Source organism: Zeugodacus cucurbitae, chromosome 5, assembly GCF_028554725.1.
Source record: "Zeugodacus cucurbitae isolate PBARC_wt_2022May chromosome 5, idZeuCucr1.2, whole genome shotgun sequence".
Taxonomy (NCBI): domain Eukaryota; kingdom Metazoa; phylum Arthropoda; class Insecta; order Diptera; family Tephritidae; genus Zeugodacus; species Zeugodacus cucurbitae.
In genome coordinates, this window is record NC_071670.1 from 4,118,368 (window position 1) to 4,139,189 (window position 20,822).

At 34.3% G+C, this 20,822-nt stretch overlaps 7 protein-coding genes across 11 annotated transcripts in view; 6 read left to right on the top strand and 1 right to left on the bottom strand.

Annotated features, from left to right (window-relative positions):
• The window catches only part of LOC105208593 (protein ORD), a 46,183-nt gene extending 28,644 nt beyond the window's left edge, over positions 1-17,539 (bottom strand). Inside the window, exon 1 of one of the 5 annotated variants that reach the window (XM_054231187.1) lies at positions 17,025-17,533. The gene's annotated coding sequence lies outside the window, so the exon portion shown is untranslated. Of the gene's footprint in view, positions 1-17,024 lie in introns of all 5 variants that reach the window. The other 4 variants (XM_054231186.1, XM_054231185.1, XM_029037987.2 and 1 more) reach the window with 4 other exon arrangements.
• LOC105208597 (uncharacterized) overlaps positions 1-20,822 on the top strand; it is a 79,473-nt gene that overhangs the window by 31,127 nt on the left and 27,524 nt on the right. The gene's annotated exons all lie outside the window — the stretch shown is intronic.
• Positions 10-2,146, top strand: LOC105208589 (zinc finger protein 583-like). The gene has a single exon (XM_011178515.3). The coding sequence runs from the start codon at positions 156-158 to the stop codon at positions 2,040-2,042; it is 1,887 nt and encodes a 628-aa protein (XP_011176817.1). The 5' UTR covers positions 10-155; the 3' UTR covers positions 2,043-2,146.
• Positions 2,212-3,950, top strand: LOC105208590 (phenylalanine--tRNA ligase alpha subunit). Its single transcript, XM_011178516.3, has one exon. It carries the CDS (start codon positions 2,364-2,366, stop codon positions 3,849-3,851), a length of 1,488 nt encoding a protein of 495 aa, XP_011176818.1. The 5' UTR covers positions 2,212-2,363; the 3' UTR covers positions 3,852-3,950.
• Positions 6,025-12,681, top strand: LOC105208591 (uncharacterized). Its single transcript, XM_011178517.3, has 2 exons — positions 6,025-6,792; positions 7,678-12,681. Exons 1-2 carry the CDS (start codon positions 6,253-6,255, stop codon positions 9,274-9,276), a joined length of 2,139 nt encoding a protein of 712 aa, XP_011176819.1. The 5' UTR covers positions 6,025-6,252; the 3' UTR covers positions 9,277-12,681.
• Positions 12,178-15,186, top strand: LOC105208592 (mothers against decapentaplegic homolog 3). Its single transcript, XM_011178518.3, has 2 exons — positions 12,178-13,079; positions 13,170-15,186. Exon 2 carries the CDS (start codon positions 13,411-13,413, stop codon positions 14,833-14,835), a length of 1,425 nt encoding a protein of 474 aa, XP_011176820.1. The 5' UTR covers positions 12,178-13,079; positions 13,170-13,410; the 3' UTR covers positions 14,836-15,186.
• On the top strand, positions 17,654-20,681 carry LOC105208594 (zinc finger protein 420). The gene is made up of 4 exons (XM_011178524.3): positions 17,654-18,122; positions 18,178-18,828; positions 19,262-19,726; positions 19,798-20,681. The coding sequence occupies exons 1-4, from the start codon at positions 17,760-17,762 to the stop codon at positions 20,620-20,622; spliced, it is 2,304 nt and encodes a 767-aa protein (XP_011176826.2). The 5' UTR covers positions 17,654-17,759; the 3' UTR covers positions 20,623-20,681.

Consider the following 20,822-nt stretch of genomic DNA (forward strand, 5'->3'; position numbering starts at 1 on the left):
ATAACTCTGTTTACTTTCAATTGCGACAAGTTCCTTCAGCAAAGAAGAAGAGAGAGAGTTGAAAATGCTTAATTTTATTATTGTTATCATTATCATTTGAGGAACTTTTTGCTATTTTCTAAAAGTATGCATTGTTGGGAACTATTAATTCAAGCATGAATCCAACTGATAATCAGAGTTTAAATGATTTTGCTGTTATTGAAGGTTCTGCTGATAGTGATCCAACCACAAATCTAATCGAAGACGATATTCAGTGTGGACTGATATTTTTCAGTGAGACAACAAGGGTGCTGAAATTTTTTTGCACGTATTGTGAAAAAGTTAGCGAAAATATAAATTACTTTTGTCAGCATTTAAGTGAACACATAAACGATGATGACAAAGAACGGTTACACGGAGAATTCACTGCTGCTGTCACTCATGAAGATTCGTTGGATGGTGACGCTACAGCAACGACGACAACAACAACAACAACAGCACGCGAAGAGGTAACATACGAAGCTAGTCCAAATCAATCACTACTTCCTTGCGATTTAGCCGGTTTTGATGAATCGAAAATGGTTGTGGAAGAATTGGATGAAGCCGAGGAAATAGCTGCAGAAGTGGAAGCTGAAATGCGTCAAGAATTAGAAGGTGAACAAATGTACGGAAATGATGAAAATAGTTGTCCAGAAGATATTTTTGATTACGTACAAGCTGGTGATTGTATGTCTGAAAATCATTTGAAAACGGAAAACCAAAAAAGAGAACATGCGTCAGCAGATGACTTTAAAAAAACGTCTGAAAGACATGTTAAAACAATGCAATTTAAGAATTCCAACAAAAAGAAAAAACGTGTAACAACCGTAAAAGTTATTGCTTTGAAAAATAGAGTAGCGGAGCTTTATGAGCGTATTAAGCTTGAAGAGGAGCGACGGTCTCGAATTTATGCCACAAATCCTGACAGTTGCGATGGAAACGATTTACCAGTGGATGAGCAAAATGATACGCCCGTTGATGGCAGTATTGAACCAATGCGCCAAATAATTGGCGAAACGGTCATAACATTATTGCCTCAAAATCACGAAACGAAAGTTGAACTTGCCAAATTCAGCGGCAATATAACGCCAATGATAAATCACATAAACAGACAAGACAGCGCCGATGATAAGACGACTTGTCCTGCTTGTGGCAGAAAATTCAGGAGTGCCTTTAGTCTTACCATTCATAAGCGTACACATTATCTGGAATCCGATAGCAATGTAAAATTGGCGCACAAATGTTCCGACTGTGATCAGCTGTTTAATAAAATTCCCGATTTAAAGGATCACATACAACAAGTGCATTATCCAGATGGATTTATATGCAAAATATGCAATAAAAAACTCACAAGTCTCACACTTTTAGAGACACACATGAGAAAAGTGCATCTTTCTAGACCATTTAATTGTGAGATTTGTCGAAAGAACTTCGACACTCGCGATCGGTTTGAGGAGCACGTTAAAGCACATGTATCCGGTCAACCATATCGTTGTCACATATGTGGACGAAAATACAGTACAGAATGCATACTTAAGCAACATCTCCGTAGACATAAAGAGCAAATTCCGCAATGTTGTGTGGTTTGTGGGAAGATGACTTTGCGTATAACACAGCATATGAAAATCCATGCACCGCGTCCAAAAAGGATACTAAGCTGCAAAGCATGTGGTAAAGTCTTCAATTTCAGTTCAGGTTTGAGTCACCATTACAAAGTAATGCATAAACTTCAGAAATCACCTTCGAAACCAAAGCAAGAAAATGCTGAGGAAATGCCAACCGATCAAGGGTTCAAAACTGAATTAGTGGAGTTTAAAGAAGAAGCTGCTGGAACAGAAAGCACCGAAGAGATCATACAAAAAGAGGAGGAGGCAAAACGTGTAATCGTCGAACTTATACAAAATGCAACGTATACTTCGTTTTTTCCTGAAAATTTTAATAGTTCGATGGATTCTGGACCACCGATAGCACGTGAGGAAACGATTTCGGCTGTAAATAGCATTGTGAATGAAGAAAACTCCTGAAAGGAGTAATATTTACACGTTAACTTATCGGAATATTTTGTATTTGTTGATAGAATAATAATAATTATAAAAAAATCATAAATAAACATTAAAATATTATTGAAGGTATTCTGAAAAGTTGTAGATGGCCAGTAACGGATTTCATTACTTCGGTACATATATGAATTACCGTATAAACAATATTTATGTGGCAACTCACGTCGTACGTCAAAATTGTGTCACATCGGCTTTACTAGCTAACAATCTTGTTAATTTGTTGGCATCGGCAAATAACACGCGATAATTAGTAATTCCGTCTGTAGTTGTTTGAATTCTACAAAAATGCATCCAGATCTTACTGAGCGTATATTACAGCACTTGGAAGGCACCGACAAAGTGAGCACCATTGACTTGGCCGCATTATTTGATGTAGACCATCAGAAAATTGTCGGTGCGTTGAAAAGTATAGAAGCTCATGGAGAATTATTAAAAGCTGAAGTAACCTTAGTGAAGAGTTTGGAGTTGACGGAGGAAGGGCGGGCTGTTATGACAAATGGTAGCCACGAAGCAAATTTATATGCCGCTGTGCCAACGGAAGGTGTGCTGCAGGACGAACTTATGAAAAGTGGCCCAAATGCCAAGATTGGTTACAGTAAAGCTATGTCACTTGGCTGGATATTTTTAGACAAATCTGTGAGTCCAGCGCTTGTCAAAAGGAAAGTGGATAAAATCGAAGACACCGTAAAGAAATCGTTGGAAGAGATATCTAAAAACAAAACTGATCTTCCACCGCATGTTATTAAGGAATTTAAAAAGCGAAAGTTGTTGCAAGAGATTACAACGAAAAGTTTTATTTTAAGTAAAGGACCGGAATTTGCCACGACATTAACGAAGTTGGAGACAGATTTGACAGTGGACATGTTAGCTAGTGGTTTATGGAAGGACCTCAAGTTTAAATCGTACAATTTCGATGCACTGGGTGCTGCCCCTGTAAGAGGGCACTTGCATCCTCTACAAAAAGTACGTACTGAATTCCGTCAAATATTTTTAGAGATGGGTTTCTCAGAAATGCCCACAAACAACTACATTGAATCCTCGTTCTGGAATTTCGACGCATTATTTGTACCACAACAACATCCAGCTCGTGACGCTCAAGATACATTCTTTATAAGCCATCCGGCGAAAAGTTATAAATTTCCTCAAGAGTATATGCAACGTGTGCAAGAAGTTCATTCACGCGGTGGTTATGGTTCAACTGGATACGTGTATGATTGGAAATTGGAAGAGGCTCAAAGGAATACGCTACGCACTCACACTACCGCAGTAAGTGCAAGAATGTTGTATAAATTGGCAAATCAACCGGAAGGTTTCCGACCAGTGAAATACTTTAGTATTGATAAAGTGTTCCGCAATGAAACATTGGATGCAACACATCTGGCAGAGTTCCATCAAGTGGAGGGTGTGGTAGCAGATGTGGGACTCACACTAGGCGACTTAATTGGTACATTATATGAGTTCTTCCGTAAACTGGGAATTGAAAAGCTGGAGTTTAAACCTGCTTATAATCCGTACACCGAACCCAGCATGGAAATATTTTGCTTTCATCCAGGTCTTAATAAATGGATTGAGGTTGGAAATTCAGGCGTTTTTCGACCAGAACTCCTGTTACCTATGGGTTTGCCAGAAAATGTCAATGTAATTGCTTGGGGTCTGTCGTTGGAAAGACCAACAATGATCAAATATGGCATTAATAATATACGCGACTTGATCGGACCCAAAGTTGACTTGAAAATGGTAGAGGAAGGACCAATTTGCCGTTTGGATAAATAAATGAAGTTTTACTTTGTTTAAATATTAGCAGAGAGTATGTAATCGTTTGAATGTTTGATTATATAATTTAATTTAATAAAAATGTATTTAAAAAACGTATATCCATTTTATGTGTTAAATTATAAATTTTGTCAAGCAACCGATTAAAAAAAGGACTTACATAATTTTGTTTAACTTGAATATTTTTTTTAACTTAAATAATTTTTTTAACTTAACTTTAACTTTTTTTACTTGAATAATTTTTTTTTACTTGAATAATTTCTTTTTAAACTAAAATATTTTTTTTCAACTAAAATTATTTCTTTTTGAACTAAAATATTTTTCTTAAACTAAGATATATTATTATTATTTTTATAACTTAAATTTTTTTTAACTCAAATAATTATTTTATAATCGATCACTTACGAATATTGCAACTATGTTGTATCAGTTTAAATAACTGTAGATGTCGCCATTGTCACAAGCATCAGCAGTCATTGTTATTCTCCGTTGTATGCGTTTGCAAAATTGTCAACAAATTATACATATTTATGTTTTTATTCCAAAAGTATAATAAACGTTTATATTTTTAAATGGATAATAGTTTTGGGCAAGAAATACCTGTTTCCGGAAAAGATGCGGCAGCCACATCATTGCTAAATCAATTCATTTTGGGACAATTGAGAGAGAAGCAGGGTAGCGGTGAAATCGAATCGCCTAATGGATTCGTATTACCTAAGCTACAAATGGGTAATTCAAAAGCAGGAAACTTCGTTATTCCACCATTGAAATTATCGCATACAACCAATAACAAATTGTGTAATGTCAAGTTATCATCTATGATAATTGCACAGACACCAAAGCACAACCACACAACTGATGCTATTGGCGAAATAAGTAGTGGTGTGAACAACCTTCAAGTGAATGATACAAAAAACGAAACAAAAATTGGACTCTCAAACCATGCTATCGATCTAACTGCTGCATTGAGCACTGTTACTGGAATTATTGTACAAAATAAAAAAACGGTATCGCCTCCCGCCGAAGACTTTCATATACCATTTATAGAGTGTGATCGTGAGGAGAAACCTATACTATTGCCTATTATTAACAATTGCTACCAGACAAGTAGAGACATCTCTACAATTTCAAATAGCAAAAGACTGGCCTTGCCATCATCGTGTGGACGAATTATTTGCCTAAAATACAAGCGTACACATCCCTTGCCGAAGATAAGTCACGTTTTTAAAGTAAAACATAAAATACATCGTTTTCATTTCGATACTAAATCGCCAGATGATATTGTATTAGCCACATTAAATAAATATCATCGACAATACTGACGAAGGCGGCTTTGCAGTCTACTAAATATCTTGAATTTTGTATGCATTATAAGAATTGACGTTTGTAACATTAAAAAATATTGTACAAAAAAGCTAAATTAGAATTATGAATACAAGATGTGATAATTTAGTATTTATATTTGGAGGCCTGAAGTGTATTTAAATTTTGGCGATTTTAATGTGCACACTCAGTCACCACAGAACATTTAATTATTTTTTTTTTTCGATAAACACTACCATTTTATTAATTTATTTTTTGAAGACGTGCAGGGAATAAACATTTAATTTTTAAATTCGTAAATACCGTTTCTTACATTTTTTGACACTTAATTTTCAATTTACTACTCGTATATTAGACAGAGAAAGGAAAATGAGAGTTAACGTACTGCTGTTAAATTAACACAATTCTGTTAGTTTAACATGATTATGTTAACGTAACAGAAGTCTGTTAACTGAATTGAACTATGTTAACTTAATGGAAGTGTGAATTAAGAAAAATTTAATTGACATTTTGTTAATATTGTTGTAATAGTATTAACAGAGAACTTTTAAGATTCTTAAAATAATCTGGACCTTATTACGCTTGTATATTTAAATATTGCTAGTTATAAGTTTTTAAAAAGATTTTAATAAAAATATATATATAAGAACCTTTAAACAATCATTAAAAATCAACTATTTGTTCTTAAATTCTTGGTAGTATGAGAGCAATGAGAATTTAAGACATGCAAACATTTCAAAAAATATTGCAATATTAATTAAAAAATCAAAAAAAATATTTTAAAACCGAAATTGCTATTCACTGGCAACACTTGCTGTCAATTTTCTTCAAGCGCGCACCCGTTCTCTTACTCTTTCCACCCAGTTCAGCACGCGCTCTCTTTCTCCCTTTTTCACACACTTTTCACACGCATTTGACAAAATAATAAAAACAATTTACGAATTCTAGTGAAAAGTTTTATACATTGCCGTCTGCGAAAGGGTTTGCAAAAAGTGTTCAATTCTCACGAAACAATGTAAAAGTATTAAATAAAATATAAAACAGTGTAAATTCTATATTGTCTGCTTTGGTGTAAAATATGTCGAAAGTTGCAATCAAAACAGAGAAGCTGGATGATGAGCAGGAGGAGATTGGCATTGAAACTAATGCAGCAGTTGAGGATGGTGTTGGTAATCAGTTGGAGCATGGAAAAGTTGCGTCGTCGACGGATGTGAGTTATTTGGCAGGGACAGGTAAAAAACACTTAGAAGTGGGACGGCCGACAAACATATCGATGCGCCAGCAGCAACAACAAAATCAAGCGCAAACTAATGTTTCAACTAATAAAAACAGTGCAAATGACAATGGCAGCGGTCTTGTTAACCCCAACCATGATACGATTAGCAACCGAAAAGCTGCACTACCGAACTCGCGTTGTGGTGAAGTCTTTGTATCCAATAATGCACGACAATGGACTTTTATTTGCACGTATTGCAACAAAAGCACACGTGACATTGGCGAATTTATATGCCACATAAAAATTAAACATTTAGGTGGCTTAGGCGAGGACGGCGATGAAACGGATGATGGTGAATACGAAGGAAATCAGCAATCTAATTACTATGAGCAGGATCAAGACGTAAGCAGAAAAGTTTTATTCATGCAAATTAAATTTTATTAAATAAACAATTAGTGCACAATTTATGTATACCCAATAACGCCCTGAAATATTTATGAATGAATTTAATATAATTCGCATATTAATGCTCATATTTAAATGCCCAGGTACATAAATTTCATTTCTCAAGAAATTTGCTCCTCACATTCTATATAACGTATCGATTTTTTTCTTTTAATTAGTACAGACCACTTACAGCTGGCTTTTAATATATATATATGGCTATATGAGTGTATGATTTTCATCCTTTTATGCATTATACAGCATATACGTTATGGCTGTGACTTTTAAAAAGTGTACATATAAAAATCGGTAATAGATCGTCGTTGCGTAGGTACAGCCGTAAGGGGTTGAAATGAACCGGTTTCGATTTCTTAAAGTATGATTCTAGTTTTATCAGCCTTTGTTTTTTGAACAATGCAGAATAATTTTGTAATTGTATTACAGACGATTTTGCACACTCAATGGTGCAGCAGTATTATAACTGGCTTTATTATGATATTTTGAAGCAATTATCACTAATAGGGAGATCATTATTAGTAGAGATTTTAGCACAATGACTATAAATTGGAGAATAAATGATATTTGGCTTAAAGTTTATCATATGCTAGTGTGATAGATATGTCCAAGCGCATACACATGTCATTTACAATAATTGTATACAGAGCCAAAATTAATTTATACAAAGATCAAAAATTCCCCTTACAAACTATATTATCTTTATTATATTGAAAAACACTATGCTGACGTTGTATTAATAGTTATATTTTATAGAAATATATCCAAATGAGTTGTTATTTGTCTATATTATTTAATAATCACCAATACCCGCCTATTTTTAATTAGTATTTTGATTGCGGCAACTACTTGGACGTGAATGTGCACACCGAGTCCGAGGATTACAGTTTAAATGGACAAGATCACACGTCACCCTACCGCCCTATGGGCATACACAATCCAATCAATGCACAACGCCAAACAGTAGCTCCTGGCGCAGTCAATAAGCAAGGTGAGCACAACAAAAAACAGGCAAATGCAAATAAAAAGCATAAATACAATAATGCCGAATATGATGTGAACGATTGTGGGGATGATACCGCATTTAGTAAAGCTAAGGAATCGGCCTCACAATGGCGTGCCGATCCGGCCAGCTTCCAATCTTATGCAAATAAACACAATTTCAAATCTTCAACGCCTGATGTCAAATTGAAAAACACTGCAAATGGTAACAACACTAGTGCCTACGATACCACCGCTGATTTTACTGCAGGAAAGGACGACTTTGATACAACCGGCGCTTATGAGCATGATGATGAAGAGGATTTTGATAATCAGCTATTCATTGCGCCCACCGACTCATTGGATGCCAGCATATTGGGCGGTGGCGGCACTGATATGAGTGGCGGCGAAATGAAGGCTAAGCGTCGTCAAATACGCGGCACTGCCTATTGTGCATTGTGCAACAAAACCTTCCAATATTATTCATTGTATCGCAATCACATGATTAAACATTCGAATGAGACACCGTTCAAGTGTCCCATTTGCAAGAAGGGTTTTAAATCAAAACAAGCCATACGTTATCACATGAACACACATCAAAAGGAGAAGCAGTTCAAATGTACCGTTTGTAGCGCTTCTTATGGCACCGAGAATCATTTCATTGCACACATTATGACACACGAAAGCGCAACTGCATTCCCCTGCATGGTTTGCGGGCAAGTGTTGAGCAGTAGTAAGGAGCGTGATCTGCATATGGCTAATCATAAAGAGGAGCGACCATTTCGTTGTGACTATTGCAATAAACTCTTCCGCTTGAGACATCATTTATCGAATCATTTGAAGATGCATCGCAAATACCGTTGTGATTACTGCAAAGAGATATTTACCAGCGCTATCTACTTGCGTAAACCCTACGCATGTCCGGGCTGTGTTAATTTGCCGGAAGCGCAACGTGATGCCGCAAATACAGCAAGCGCGAAAGTCGGACGTACAGCCGGTAGTAGCAGCGTGAATCCATTGGAAATTTTCGAAACCGTAATACCTGGACAACAGCAAGGCAATGAATATGCACAGATGGTAACAGATTCCGAAGGCGAGGCGGAAGATGACGAGGGCGAAGTAGACGAAGATGACGATGATGATGATGAAGATAATGTGCCACAAGGCACACCAATGGATGAGGATGACGATGATAATGAGAATGTTTCAAGCAAGCAAGCAGATGACGAAGATGATGAAGAAGACGAACAGGATGAAGATGGCTATGAGCACGAGAATGAGAATGGCGCTGGTAATGGTGAGGGACAGTCAACTGGGTCATATGGTGGGGTGGGCAGTGCCAGCGCCAGTGGCGCCGGCCTAAAGCGTTATGTATGTAAACTTTGTTCACGCAGCTATTCACATCCCAGTGGACTAAATTATCACATACGTCATAAGCATTGCTAGTAACGGCGCGAAAGTGTTAAATCATTGAAATTCAATACTAATTTAAATATTTTTAAGTAAACTGCGCGTAACGGCAGTTTAAAATAAGTACAGCGGTATTTTAGACATAAATATGCACAGACTTATTAAAATACATAGTTTTTAGCGAAGTAAAGTGCGGCGCAAAAGCGTGAGAAAGTGGATTGTATTTCTTAAAGTTTAATCCATATATTTTTAAGCACATAAATTTGTTCTCCTAATTTAACGACCACTATATCAGGTGACTACAGACTTTAAGGTATGCTTTGTCATGCTTGTACAAATATTACAAACTACAGTCTTTCCTAATAAAAATCTAGTCTAACCTTAAACTGTATGTACTGCAACTACTTTGTATTAATCATAAATTATATGATACTCTTTCAATTGTTCAACTGTTGTGGTTATGCTTATAACAGCTTCATACAGTTTGTCAACAACAGCAGTTTGCTGGAATTTAATTGTGTTGCTTATACAGATTTGTTCAAAATTAACTTTTTTTTTGAAGCGTAACAGTCACTGAGACTACATATATACATAGATATATATGCGTATAAAGGACAACTTCGTCTTTACTCCATTAACGTAAAAATATCAACGTTTGTAGTAATCTATAGCAATTGTATATATGTTTTGGTAATGAGCTGCATACGAATTTCTGCACAATATTTTCGCTGCACATATGCAATTTTGCATAAACAAGCACAATACTCAAATAATTAAGTTTATTAAATACATATAATCTGCTATATATTTACTATTTTATGTAAACACTTGCTTCATCCAAAGAACTAAGTGAAATATGTAAACTCATTTAATTTCAATGTTCCTTGCATACTTTTGCGTATTTTTTCATTAATATCATTGCTATTTTTCGCACAGATGACTAGACATTGTATTTCCCCCATTGTTTTCGTTATAATAAACAGTATTCTTCCATATAAGCCATCACATAAGCATTATGAAAACAGTAGTGTAACAGAACTGATTATTGTTGCAACTTTAATAAGCACATTTATACTCGTATGCTGCGTATACATACAAACATACATACTACATACATCCATATGTACTATGTAGCCTTGAAAAGGCCTTAAAGTTATTTACAAATTCATAAAAAAAAAACACAAGTGTTACCCGAAATATTGCAGATTTAGGGAATTTTTTACTAAAACAATAAAATCAGTAACTGCCCAAGTGTTATTGCAAAAATTCCAATATGTACTCAATCATTTAGTATATTCAAAACACACACAAAAAATTGTGTGAAAATTGTAATTCATTCAAATTGTTAAAATTTTCGAGCTATTTTAATTATTATTATTATTATTTGAGTTTAAGTATAATATATTTTAAGCAAATCTCATATTCATGGTTTAGTGTATACTGCTGCGTGTAGTAAACACTTTGTAGTTTGTTATTAATTTTAAGTTTCAATATTTTAACTTTAAATACATAAAATCACGTGCAGCTTTGAAATTATTAGCTATAAGTTTATTGTAAGATTATAGTGAATTTAAGCGCAAAATATTAATTCATAAAGAAATAAGTTTTATTATGATACATATATCAACTATTAACGAGTTTAGGAAAAGTATAATGCAAAAGACAAGAAGATTAATGTGAAAAGATTATTATTAAAAGATTTAAATATGTATATTGAGGTTTTTGTTGAAAACTGTTCAATATTCCTGTTTCAAAATTGATATAATTAACAAATTAACGCTAAATAAAATTTCAAATTATTAGCATAATTAAATGTATAAAACCAATTATGTTCAACCGTTTATTTCACAATTGATTATTTAATTTAAATTTACTACATATGCATGGACCAAGATTTTAACGCCTTAAAGCAAACGTAACACTAATACATAATTCAAATTCGTTGTCACTGACGAGATAAAGAATATATATATTTTAAAATATCTATGCGACTCAAGTTAATATTGAAAACTGTCAAAATATGCTGTATTTTAAAAGGCGCTTTATTTTTTTGCTAAGACTGCGTACTCTACGGTTTTAATTCACTTGAAGCTGCGCGTAACTAAGTATAAACTTGTATTGAATTAAATTCTTAGTAATCAAAATTGAGATTTATTAATATCTAGACACAATAGCATAGTAATAGAAATGAATAATACTTATATAATCGTATTTTTAATATGACAAAAAACACTCCTAAAATTAAATTAGGGTGTTTAACAACTAAAGCGAATTCAAATTGTAAATACTACTCCATGATAACCATTATTAAATAAAATATAAAAGCAAGCAAATTAAATACTAATTTAGTATATTATTTATTTTTTAACACATAAATGTTCAAATCAAATTGCAGGAAGTATGGCCAATGCAAGTATCATGTATAACGCAAGTATTGTACGGGTATCACGCACAAGTTTGCAGTGAAGATATGAGATTGACAATTTACTGATAACAACGTATTATCAGCATTGTTGTTGTATATAATGATTTTAGACAGATAGTTAATTTGTTTTCTGCAGAAGCCGATATTAAAATATGTCTAAATTTGATTTAGCTATCTTTTTTTTCTTCTAAGTAATTTCAAACGTAAACAACAAAGCCAGCTGATTGGGGGGAAAATTGCACAGTGTTGCTAACGCCATGAAAATTGGCCACACAAGGCAAAAAAAATTCGCGAACGAAAAATTATTTATAATTTGCAAATATGTGTGTTTGTTTATTTGTTAATATAAAATCATTTTAATAAAAATATTATTTAATTAAGTTAAATGTAATAGATTATTTCGTTAAATCTGCACAAATTCATAACAGTTGGGAATTTGATGACGAAGTGTTGCAAAACTTTCGTTTCTGGTAACACTTTCGCCAAATGACGAAGAAATGTATGAGACGATTGTAAATTTTGCTTTGTGCGGAGGCGAGTTTATTTTCATTTTCATTTCACATAATTTAACACTTTTTTGTGACTTTATATTTGCAAAAGATTATAGTGAAAAGTAAAAAATTGCGTCTAAAGTGAAATATACAAGTAAAATTGTGTTTTGCAACCAAATAGAATAATTGTGGAAGTCAAGAGCAAATTGCTATCATAGGTTGTCTGGGTCGTCTGGTCAAAGGCAATTCGCGATAGACGTAAGTGAAGTGGAAGGAAGTGCTGCAAGGAGGAAGAGGAAGACTACAGTGAAAAGTAAGTGCTTAACTGAAAAACGACACATAAGACCAATTGTGTAAAGCAGACACGGTCAGAAAGGGAAGAGAGACATCAAAAACTGAAAAAAAATAATACTTGGAGTGAGAACTTCAGTAAATGCAATAGACGGCTGCGACGTCAATAGCGACAGTGTGAGGCGATGCATAAAAACGTCTCTAAAGGAAACTAAAACAAAAAAAAAAAAACAACATACTAGCCCGACTGAAGGAAGAGGCAAGAAAAGTATCCATCAGACGACGACGACGACTCTGTTGCAGAACGGAAAGCACAAAAAAGTGTGAAAGGTCAGCAGACAGACGAAAAGGAGACGAAAAATACAGATATCGTGCAAAATAGTATACTCAACCAGTAAGCAAAAATCGTACATATTTCATACATAAGTACAACTCAACGATTTGGAAACTTTTTGTAAAAAATCACAAATATATTAATTATACTAGTAATATTAAAAATTACTAACTGAATTCAGAAATCACCATATATACGCAGAAAACGTACAAACGCCAGGCAACTAATTCAATTAGAATTTCAAAAAAATCAGCATTAGCAAGGATTAAACGAAGATTGGCAAAGCTTGTGAACAAAGGTAAATAATTATAAATATAATCGGGACTAGGTTTGAAATTACAAATAGTTATGAAGTATTATATCTATACCCACGAATTATTCTTTCTAGGCGAGCGGTACTTGTTATCCTTGTAATTTTCACTTGCCACAAAGTTAAACCGTAGACGTTGAAAACTTATATTACAACTACGAAACACGCTTAACGTTGGTTTCAGCACAGCTTACATTTAACATTTTGAAGCTTAAGCACCAAAGCTTCGTGCAGACGTTTTATTTGCGTTCAGCTGTAACTGGAGCATTTGCGTTGACGACTTGTTGTCGACCAGTGCACTCTTCGTGTGCCACGTGCGATGTTGCCATTCACCCCACAAGTAGTTAAACGTTTGTTAGCACTCAAGAAGGGCAACGAAGACACCGTCGAGGGTAAGTGGTCCGAAAAAGCAGTAAAAAATCTTGTTAAGAAAGTTAAAAAGAATATACAGCTTGAGGAGTTAGAACGTGCCATATCCACGCAGAATTGTAATACACGCTGCGTCACCGTACCGCGTAGCAAGCCAGGCGCTACTGGCGAAAATTTGCGCAAAGGACAACCACATGTAATATATTGTCGTGTATGGCGCTGGCCGGATTTACAATCGCAAAATGAACTAAAAGCTTTAGATCATTGCGAGTACGCCTTTCATTTGCGTAAAGACGAAATATGTATTAATCCATATCACTACAAAAAGATTGAGTTATCAATTTTGGTGCCAAAATCATTGCCGACACCGCCAGATTCCATAACAGATTATCCATTGGATAATCATACACATCAAATACCGAATAATACGGAATATAATGCCGCAACTATACGCAGCGCTTCGTTGAGTCCACCACAGTATATGGAACTATCAAGCCATCATCATCATCAGCAACAGCATTCGCCCGGCAGTCTTGTTGGTTTAGGCATGAGTGCTGCACAACAGCAACAACAACAGATGAATAGCTCACTTGTCGGTTCTGGCGCTTGCAACATGGATTCACAGTCAAGTGTGCTTAGCGTCGGTAGCAGCATTCCTAATACGGGTACCCCGCCGCCTGGCTACATGAGTGAAGATGGTGATCCCATCGATCCCAATGACAATATGAATATGTCCAGATTGACACCGCCAGTCGATGCTAGTCCCGTAATGTATCATGAGCCCGCTTTCTGGTGCTCCATTTCTTACTATGAACTAAATACACGTGTCGGTGAAACCTTTCATGCTTCACAACCATCCATTACAGTTGATGGTTTCACTGATCCCTCCAATTCGGAGCGTTTCTGTCTCGGCTTGCTATCCAATGTAAATCGCAATGAGGTGGTCGAACAGACGCGTCGTCATATTGGTAAAGGTGTACGTCTGTACTATATCGGTGGCGAAGTATTCGCCGAATGTCTCAGTGATTCATCCATATTTGTGCAGAGTCCGAATTGCAATCAACGCTACGGTTGGCATCCAGCCACTGTCTGCAAAATACCACCCGGTTGTAATTTGAAAATCTTCAATAATCAAGAATTCGCTGCTTTGTTATCGCAATCGGTATCGCAAGGTTTTGAGGCCGTTTATCAACTAACACGCATGTGCACCATACGTATGTCGTTTGTCAAGGGTTGGGGTGCCGAGTATCGACGTCAGACCGTTACATCGACGCCGTGTTGGATTGAATTGCATTTGAATGGACCACTACAATGGTTGGATCGTGTGCTAACGCAGATGGGTTCGCCACGTCTACCATGCAGCTCAATGTCTTAAGAACAAAATATAAGTATACGGCATACGGCATACGGTTGAAGAAGAGCAGTTATGAGCACTTAAAGTTTATCAATGTGGAAGTGTTGTTTTAACAAACTTGTAAAGTTGGAGATTACGCAGTTAATATTTTTGTTTTTAATTTTTTGCTGACTATTTCGAATTCGCTAAAGGAACTAAAATTACATTTTTTTGTGCAGCCAAATTAGATATGCAAATATGCAAAGCACATCTGTCTGTCTGTTCAGTTTCAGTTGACACAGGAAATTAAAATTTCAGCTTTTTTACAGAATTTAAAATGTATTTTAAGGTTTTAAAGTCTTAAACTACACAAAAAATATTAAATTTTTTTTTTTAATAACCACATCACTAGTGTTTAACTACGGATTATTTATTGAGTATGCACAACCTAAGATTAAGCGAAAGTGCTAGAAAACATGATATAAATTTTGTTGCTGACATAAAATATGCGAAAATACACTGATGACAGAAAAAAATTGTAAATATGCATACGTGCATATATAGTTACATTAAATGCGCATACATATATGTATGTATGAAAAAAAAATGCATAGTACGTAAAATTAAAGTAGTGAAAATACTTGCGGTTTATATTTAAAATAAATAATATTAATATGAAAAAAAAAACAACAATTTTTGAAAGCATTCTCTCGGTGTTTAAGTTGTGTATGATGGCATTTTGTAAACAAGTTGAAGCAGGACATTTTCAACTAATACACAAGATAGTACATATTATATACATACATACATATTAACTACAACAAAACGTTATAGTAGCAATACACTTGCATGTAAGAAAACAAGGAAATACAAACAAAAAGAGCTTTTAGATTTTAATGTTTTAACAATAGATTTTGTACCGTTTACACACTTGAAACATGTGAACACATATACACAGGAATTAAATATATATATATATATATTCAAAAGAACATGATACACAGCACGTTTGGGATATTTGCTATAAGCAAATTATGGAAAATTGAAATTTGATAAGCATTTTGTAAATTATAATAATTGTGAGAAAAAAAAGCTAAAAGCTGGAATTAATAGTGTAGTTGTTAACATATACTTTCAATAAACAATGTAACCGATATATAGCGTAACTAACAATATTTTAAGTATGTGCCCCGTGCTTTAGATTTGCGTTTGAAAAAAATTGTTTTTATTTTATGTCACTACAAAATCAAAAATCAATTTTGTAACTATAATTTAATTGGTCAACTAATTTAAAAAAGTTCTGCAGCACTAATTTCTGTAGTCTAAAAATTGTTTTACTACATTTTTACATACATAGTACAATTTATATTGTATATTATTGCCGATTATACAACCTGCACTAACATACATTCGTATTACAAATTAAAAATAATAATAAATGAAAATTGTTAGCCGTTCAAAACGAAAGCTGCTATATATACAGTCAATAATTATTAGAGCCAATGCAATAAACTTTACATACACACATACACATACGTACACAAATAAATAGAGAAAACACACTGTGATCCCACATCATGGCCATCAATTGCCAAATTAGAATGCAAGTCAAATGTTTAAACTGCCATACAATTTATATTTACAATTAGAATTTTAACTTCAATATTTGCAGCTTTCGTTTGAGCGGCTTTAAAAAAAGTTTCCAAACACTCCATAGTACCAAAAAACCCTCGTGTAAACCCTCGCAAAAATTATTATAAAATAAAAAAAAAAAATCACAATAAATTCAAGCATATTTTCAATTGCTCCGGCTAAATGCGCTAGAAATGTAAATAAACTAAGGAAAAGTGACTCCAATGCAGCGCGCGTTGCCATTATTGTTTTTTAAATGCAGTAAGCAACAATTGTCATAAATAAGAAAATCTTTAATTTTAATTAGTTATTTTTAAGCAAAAAAAAATTATGAAATATACTCTATTTGTGTTTGTATTTTTAATATTTTGTCCGTACTTTATAACGGTTGTTTTTCCTGCAACATATGAATGTATGTACGTAGTGGTTATTTGAGTTTTTGGCTTTAGCATAACAAAATATAACTGAATCTAAGTCCCAATATATTGCTCTATAATTACACAATATACGCATACGTCATTATACCAATAAAAATAGTAATAGAAATACTAAAACTAATAAAGGTGAAATAAAAAAAAACATAAAATATTTTATTTTACCTGGGGGTGTTGCTCATTGTTATATTTTATCCGTCTTATGATCCCAGCAGCCGTAGGAAGTAAATGTTATATTTTCTCACTCTTATTATCACAGCAGCCGCAGGAAGTCACTTTTGTTCCGTTGTTGAAAATTGCAATTAATGTAGCTGAAGTATAACTGTGGTTTTTAGGTTATGTATGCAAGTCATTGGTTTTACAGCACAATTAGCAATATAACAAATTCTGGTGTATGCCTACTTTGTGGCGGTAACATTTACGTTCTACTTTCCCGAAACTTTCTAGAAAAATGCCCGACGTTGGACTTTAGGAACTGAAAAGCACGGAAAAAAGTAAAATCACGTATCCTTTATCACTTTCACAATTAAAACACTAAGGAAACGGAAATATATACCGGTTGTACAGCAAAAGCGCACTATTACAGTTATACACTACACAACAACAACAAAATATATAATAGTATTTAAACCGCGATTTGAAAATACTAAAGTGCGCAGAATGCGTTGTCACTACAATAGTGGAATAAAATAACGGCATCACTAGTAGCGATGATTATTTATCGTTCAAGTATTTATTCCGATAACCGATTAACTTCAAAAGAAAATCGATATTTGTTTCTAAACAAAACAAATATGTATATATATAAATGTAGTTCTTCATCTGCTAAACATAAATGTGTCGAATGCAGTTAGCTTTGCTTACTTTTTATTATAGTTAATTAGTTTTTTATAAACAAAAATGTCTACCACAACAGTGCAAAAGTTCTATTGCGGTGAGGTATATATTACGAACACTTATTGTATGGTTCTTGTGTGCAAATGCTGTAAAGAGCAATTTGGGGTCTATTCCACATTTCTGGACCATATATTCGAAAAACACTTTGACGAATGGGCGGCAACTGAGCAGTCTAAAATCGAATCAAAGAAATGTACAACTGTGAAAGAAAATATTGACAAGCAAGTTGTGATACCAACAGACGACAATCAATATATTGATCCTACAAACTCAAATGAACCGACATATGAAGCTGATGAGGATTTGATAACAGAAATACTAGAACCACTGGAAAATGACATAGTGGATGAGGAGGATAACATAATTGTCAGTTAACTTGTAAAACCATTAATTTCAATATTAATAAATCAACATTTTGCAGGAAAAAGCACCACCTACTAAAGCCGCAATACTGAACGTACGGCCAGTGCGAGTCTTCCCCAGAAAAAAATTAAAGAATGAGGCACAGCGAAGATATAATTGTAAAATATGTGGGTTCGCAGTTGCTGGAATTTACAATTTACGTGGTCATGAACAGCGACATAGTAATATAAAGCCTTTCACTTGCTTAAAGTGTAACAAAGCCTTCTACACGAGCACGGAATTAAAAATTCATACTAGACGACACGACGGCGAAAAGCCATACGTATGTACTTATTGTGGCAAAAGTTTTATAACGACTAGTGTTTTAAATAAGCACGAAAATCAACACATTGACGCGCGTCCACATAAATGTGATCAATGTGACAAAAGGTTCAACACTGCATACCAGCTCAGGGAACATGCCGTGGTGCATACACAGGAGCGTAATTTTTCTTGTGCGAAGTGTAAAGCGAAGTTTACACGTAAGAAAACTTTACAGACGCACATGAAATTGCACGACAATGCTCTGGAATATGAGTGCATCATATGTCATATGCGGTTTAACCAGCGACCTACACTACTGTGGCATGTAAAGAATAAGCACAATGTTGTGCGTGAGGATAACGAAGGAAAAAACACTGCTGACTTTACTGACTTTAGTGTTCTTAGTTAAAATGAATATGAGTTTACTTAGCCAATTGTATGTTCTATGTATGTGTGTAAAGTATATTAATTCACAAATGATTAAATACATATATATAAAATTCAAAACTTTTCAAAATCTATTTTTTTATTTATTTTAACAGTGTTGTAAATGGTTTGTAAAATCATAATTAAATCTAAATAGCTGTAAAATTAAATAAGATTTATTAAGAATGTGTGTTTCCTATTATTTCTGTTGAAATATATGCTTGAAAATAAATATAATTAACAAAAAAGGTGTAAACTTTTTAAACATTTTTTAACATTTGTTAAAACAACTTCCATTGTGAACACTTTTCGTAAAAAGAAGAATCATATTTGGCATATTGTATTGGTTAATACAAATTGTGTTGACAATTTTGCTTCATATTTTTTAAACAACAAATAATTATTAATAAGAATTTGAAATATATATAAAGAAAATGATTGCAATAGAGCAACGGAAATTTCACTGCGGTGAAGTCTTTGTTACCAATAACAACTACCGTGTGATGCTGCAGTGCAAGTTTTGTGATAAACAGCTTACTGCTTATGATAAGTTTCTGAATCACATCTTCGATGACCACTTTGATTATATTGATGATGAAGATTCCACAAATGATTCCCTCGAATTTGACGATATGGCGGTTTTGAACGCTTTCGAGAAAAATGAATCTAACGCTGACAACGATAGCGATATCACAGCAGAAATTATTGAAAACACCGCCAATATTCAAACAGTTGAGAATAGTCAGTCATTGGAAATGACAATTACTGATGTAGATCAGGAGTGTGACTATGCGGAGAATGAAGGAAGTGTATGTACAGAAATAGCTATAATTACACCAGTAGTGGACAACCAAGCTACTAACGTTGCACAACAAAGTGTAAGTCATAAATTTAATATCGAGTAAAAACGCTGAAATAAATAAAAAAAAACCTCAAAATATATTTGTAGAAAACTCCCGAGGAAAGTTCGGTATCAAGCAATGTCCGAACGATCAATAATCTAAATCGCCAGATTCTTGATGGAAGAGACAGAAAGTTTAAATGCAAATTTTGTGATACAGCTTTCGGTAACGTGGCCACTTTACGCAATCATGAACAGAGACATTCGAACAATAGACCCTTTTGTTGCACAAAGTGTCCTAAACGATTTTTTTCACGGACTGAATTGAACACACATATTAGATGGCACACGGGAGAACGGCCTTTCGTATGCACCTATTGCGGCAATAGCTATACAACGAATGGTGCGTTAAATTCACACGAAAAACGGCATATTGGCAAACGCACATATAAATGTGATCATTGTGATAAAAGTTTTTATGAAGGCTTCCACCTGCGAGCACACAGTGTAGTACATACCAAAGAACGTAAATATACATGTGTACAATGTCAGGCCAAATTTACTCGAGCTAAAACCTTGCGTATGCATATGAAATTGCACGAAAATGCTTTGAGGTACAAATGTAGCATATGCAATATGAGATTCAATCAGAAACCTACATTGATATGGCATGAAAAGAGTAAACATGCCATTGTACGCGGCGGTGCCGGTGCTAGTGGTGAAGCTAGTAACTCTACAGCAACAAAATCAGCTGATGAAACTCGAGAATCCGACAACGAAGATACGGAATATCAGCGTAAGTGTTATGATGAGTTTGAAAGCAATGATTCATTGTCGAATCATCAAGAGGAGCACGTCGCCGTCGATTCTATAGCGACGTTGGAGGCATTCCATGAAGCAGATAATGAATACGTCGAGTTTATTAATATTTAATTAGCTGTGAGTACCATTGATAAGTAAGCGAAATAAGATAAAGTTATATGAGCCAATTATATTATTGAAATTATTTCAAGAAATTTAAAGAAATCATAATTTGCTCATATTTTTAGTGCCACAGCACAAGCAAGATATCGCTTGCAAGTGCTGTTCCCTAACAAAAACCTGGACTGTCAACTCGGCTCTATTCCCCGTTA

Coding starts and splice junctions, on each gene's coding strand:
- LOC105208590 (XM_011178516.3), top strand. CDS start 2,364: ATGCATCCAGATCTTACTGAGCGTATATTACAGCACTTGGAAGGCACC.
- LOC105208589 (XM_011178515.3), top strand. CDS start 156: ATGAATCCAACTGATAATCAGAGTTTAAATGATTTTGCTGTTATTGAA.
- LOC105208594 (XM_011178524.3), top strand. CDS start 17,760: ATGTCTACCACAACAGTGCAAAAGTTCTATTGCGGTGAGGTATATATT. Junction 18,123..18,177: donor ATGAGGAGGATAACATAATT/GTCAGTTAACTT, acceptor AACATTTTGCAG/GAAAAAGCACCACCTACTAA. Junction 18,829..19,261: donor CTGACTTTAGTGTTCTTAGT/TAAAATGAATAT, acceptor TATTAATAAGAA/TTTGAAATATATATAAAGAA.
- LOC105208592 (XM_011178518.3), top strand. CDS start 13,411: ATGTTGCCATTCACCCCACAAGTAGTTAAACGTTTGTTAGCACTCAAG.
- LOC105208591 (XM_011178517.3), top strand. CDS start 6,253: ATGTCGAAAGTTGCAATCAAAACAGAGAAGCTGGATGATGAGCAGGAG. Junction 6,793..7,677: donor ACTATGAGCAGGATCAAGAC/GTAAGCAGAAAA, acceptor ATTTTTAATTAG/TATTTTGATTGCGGCAACTA.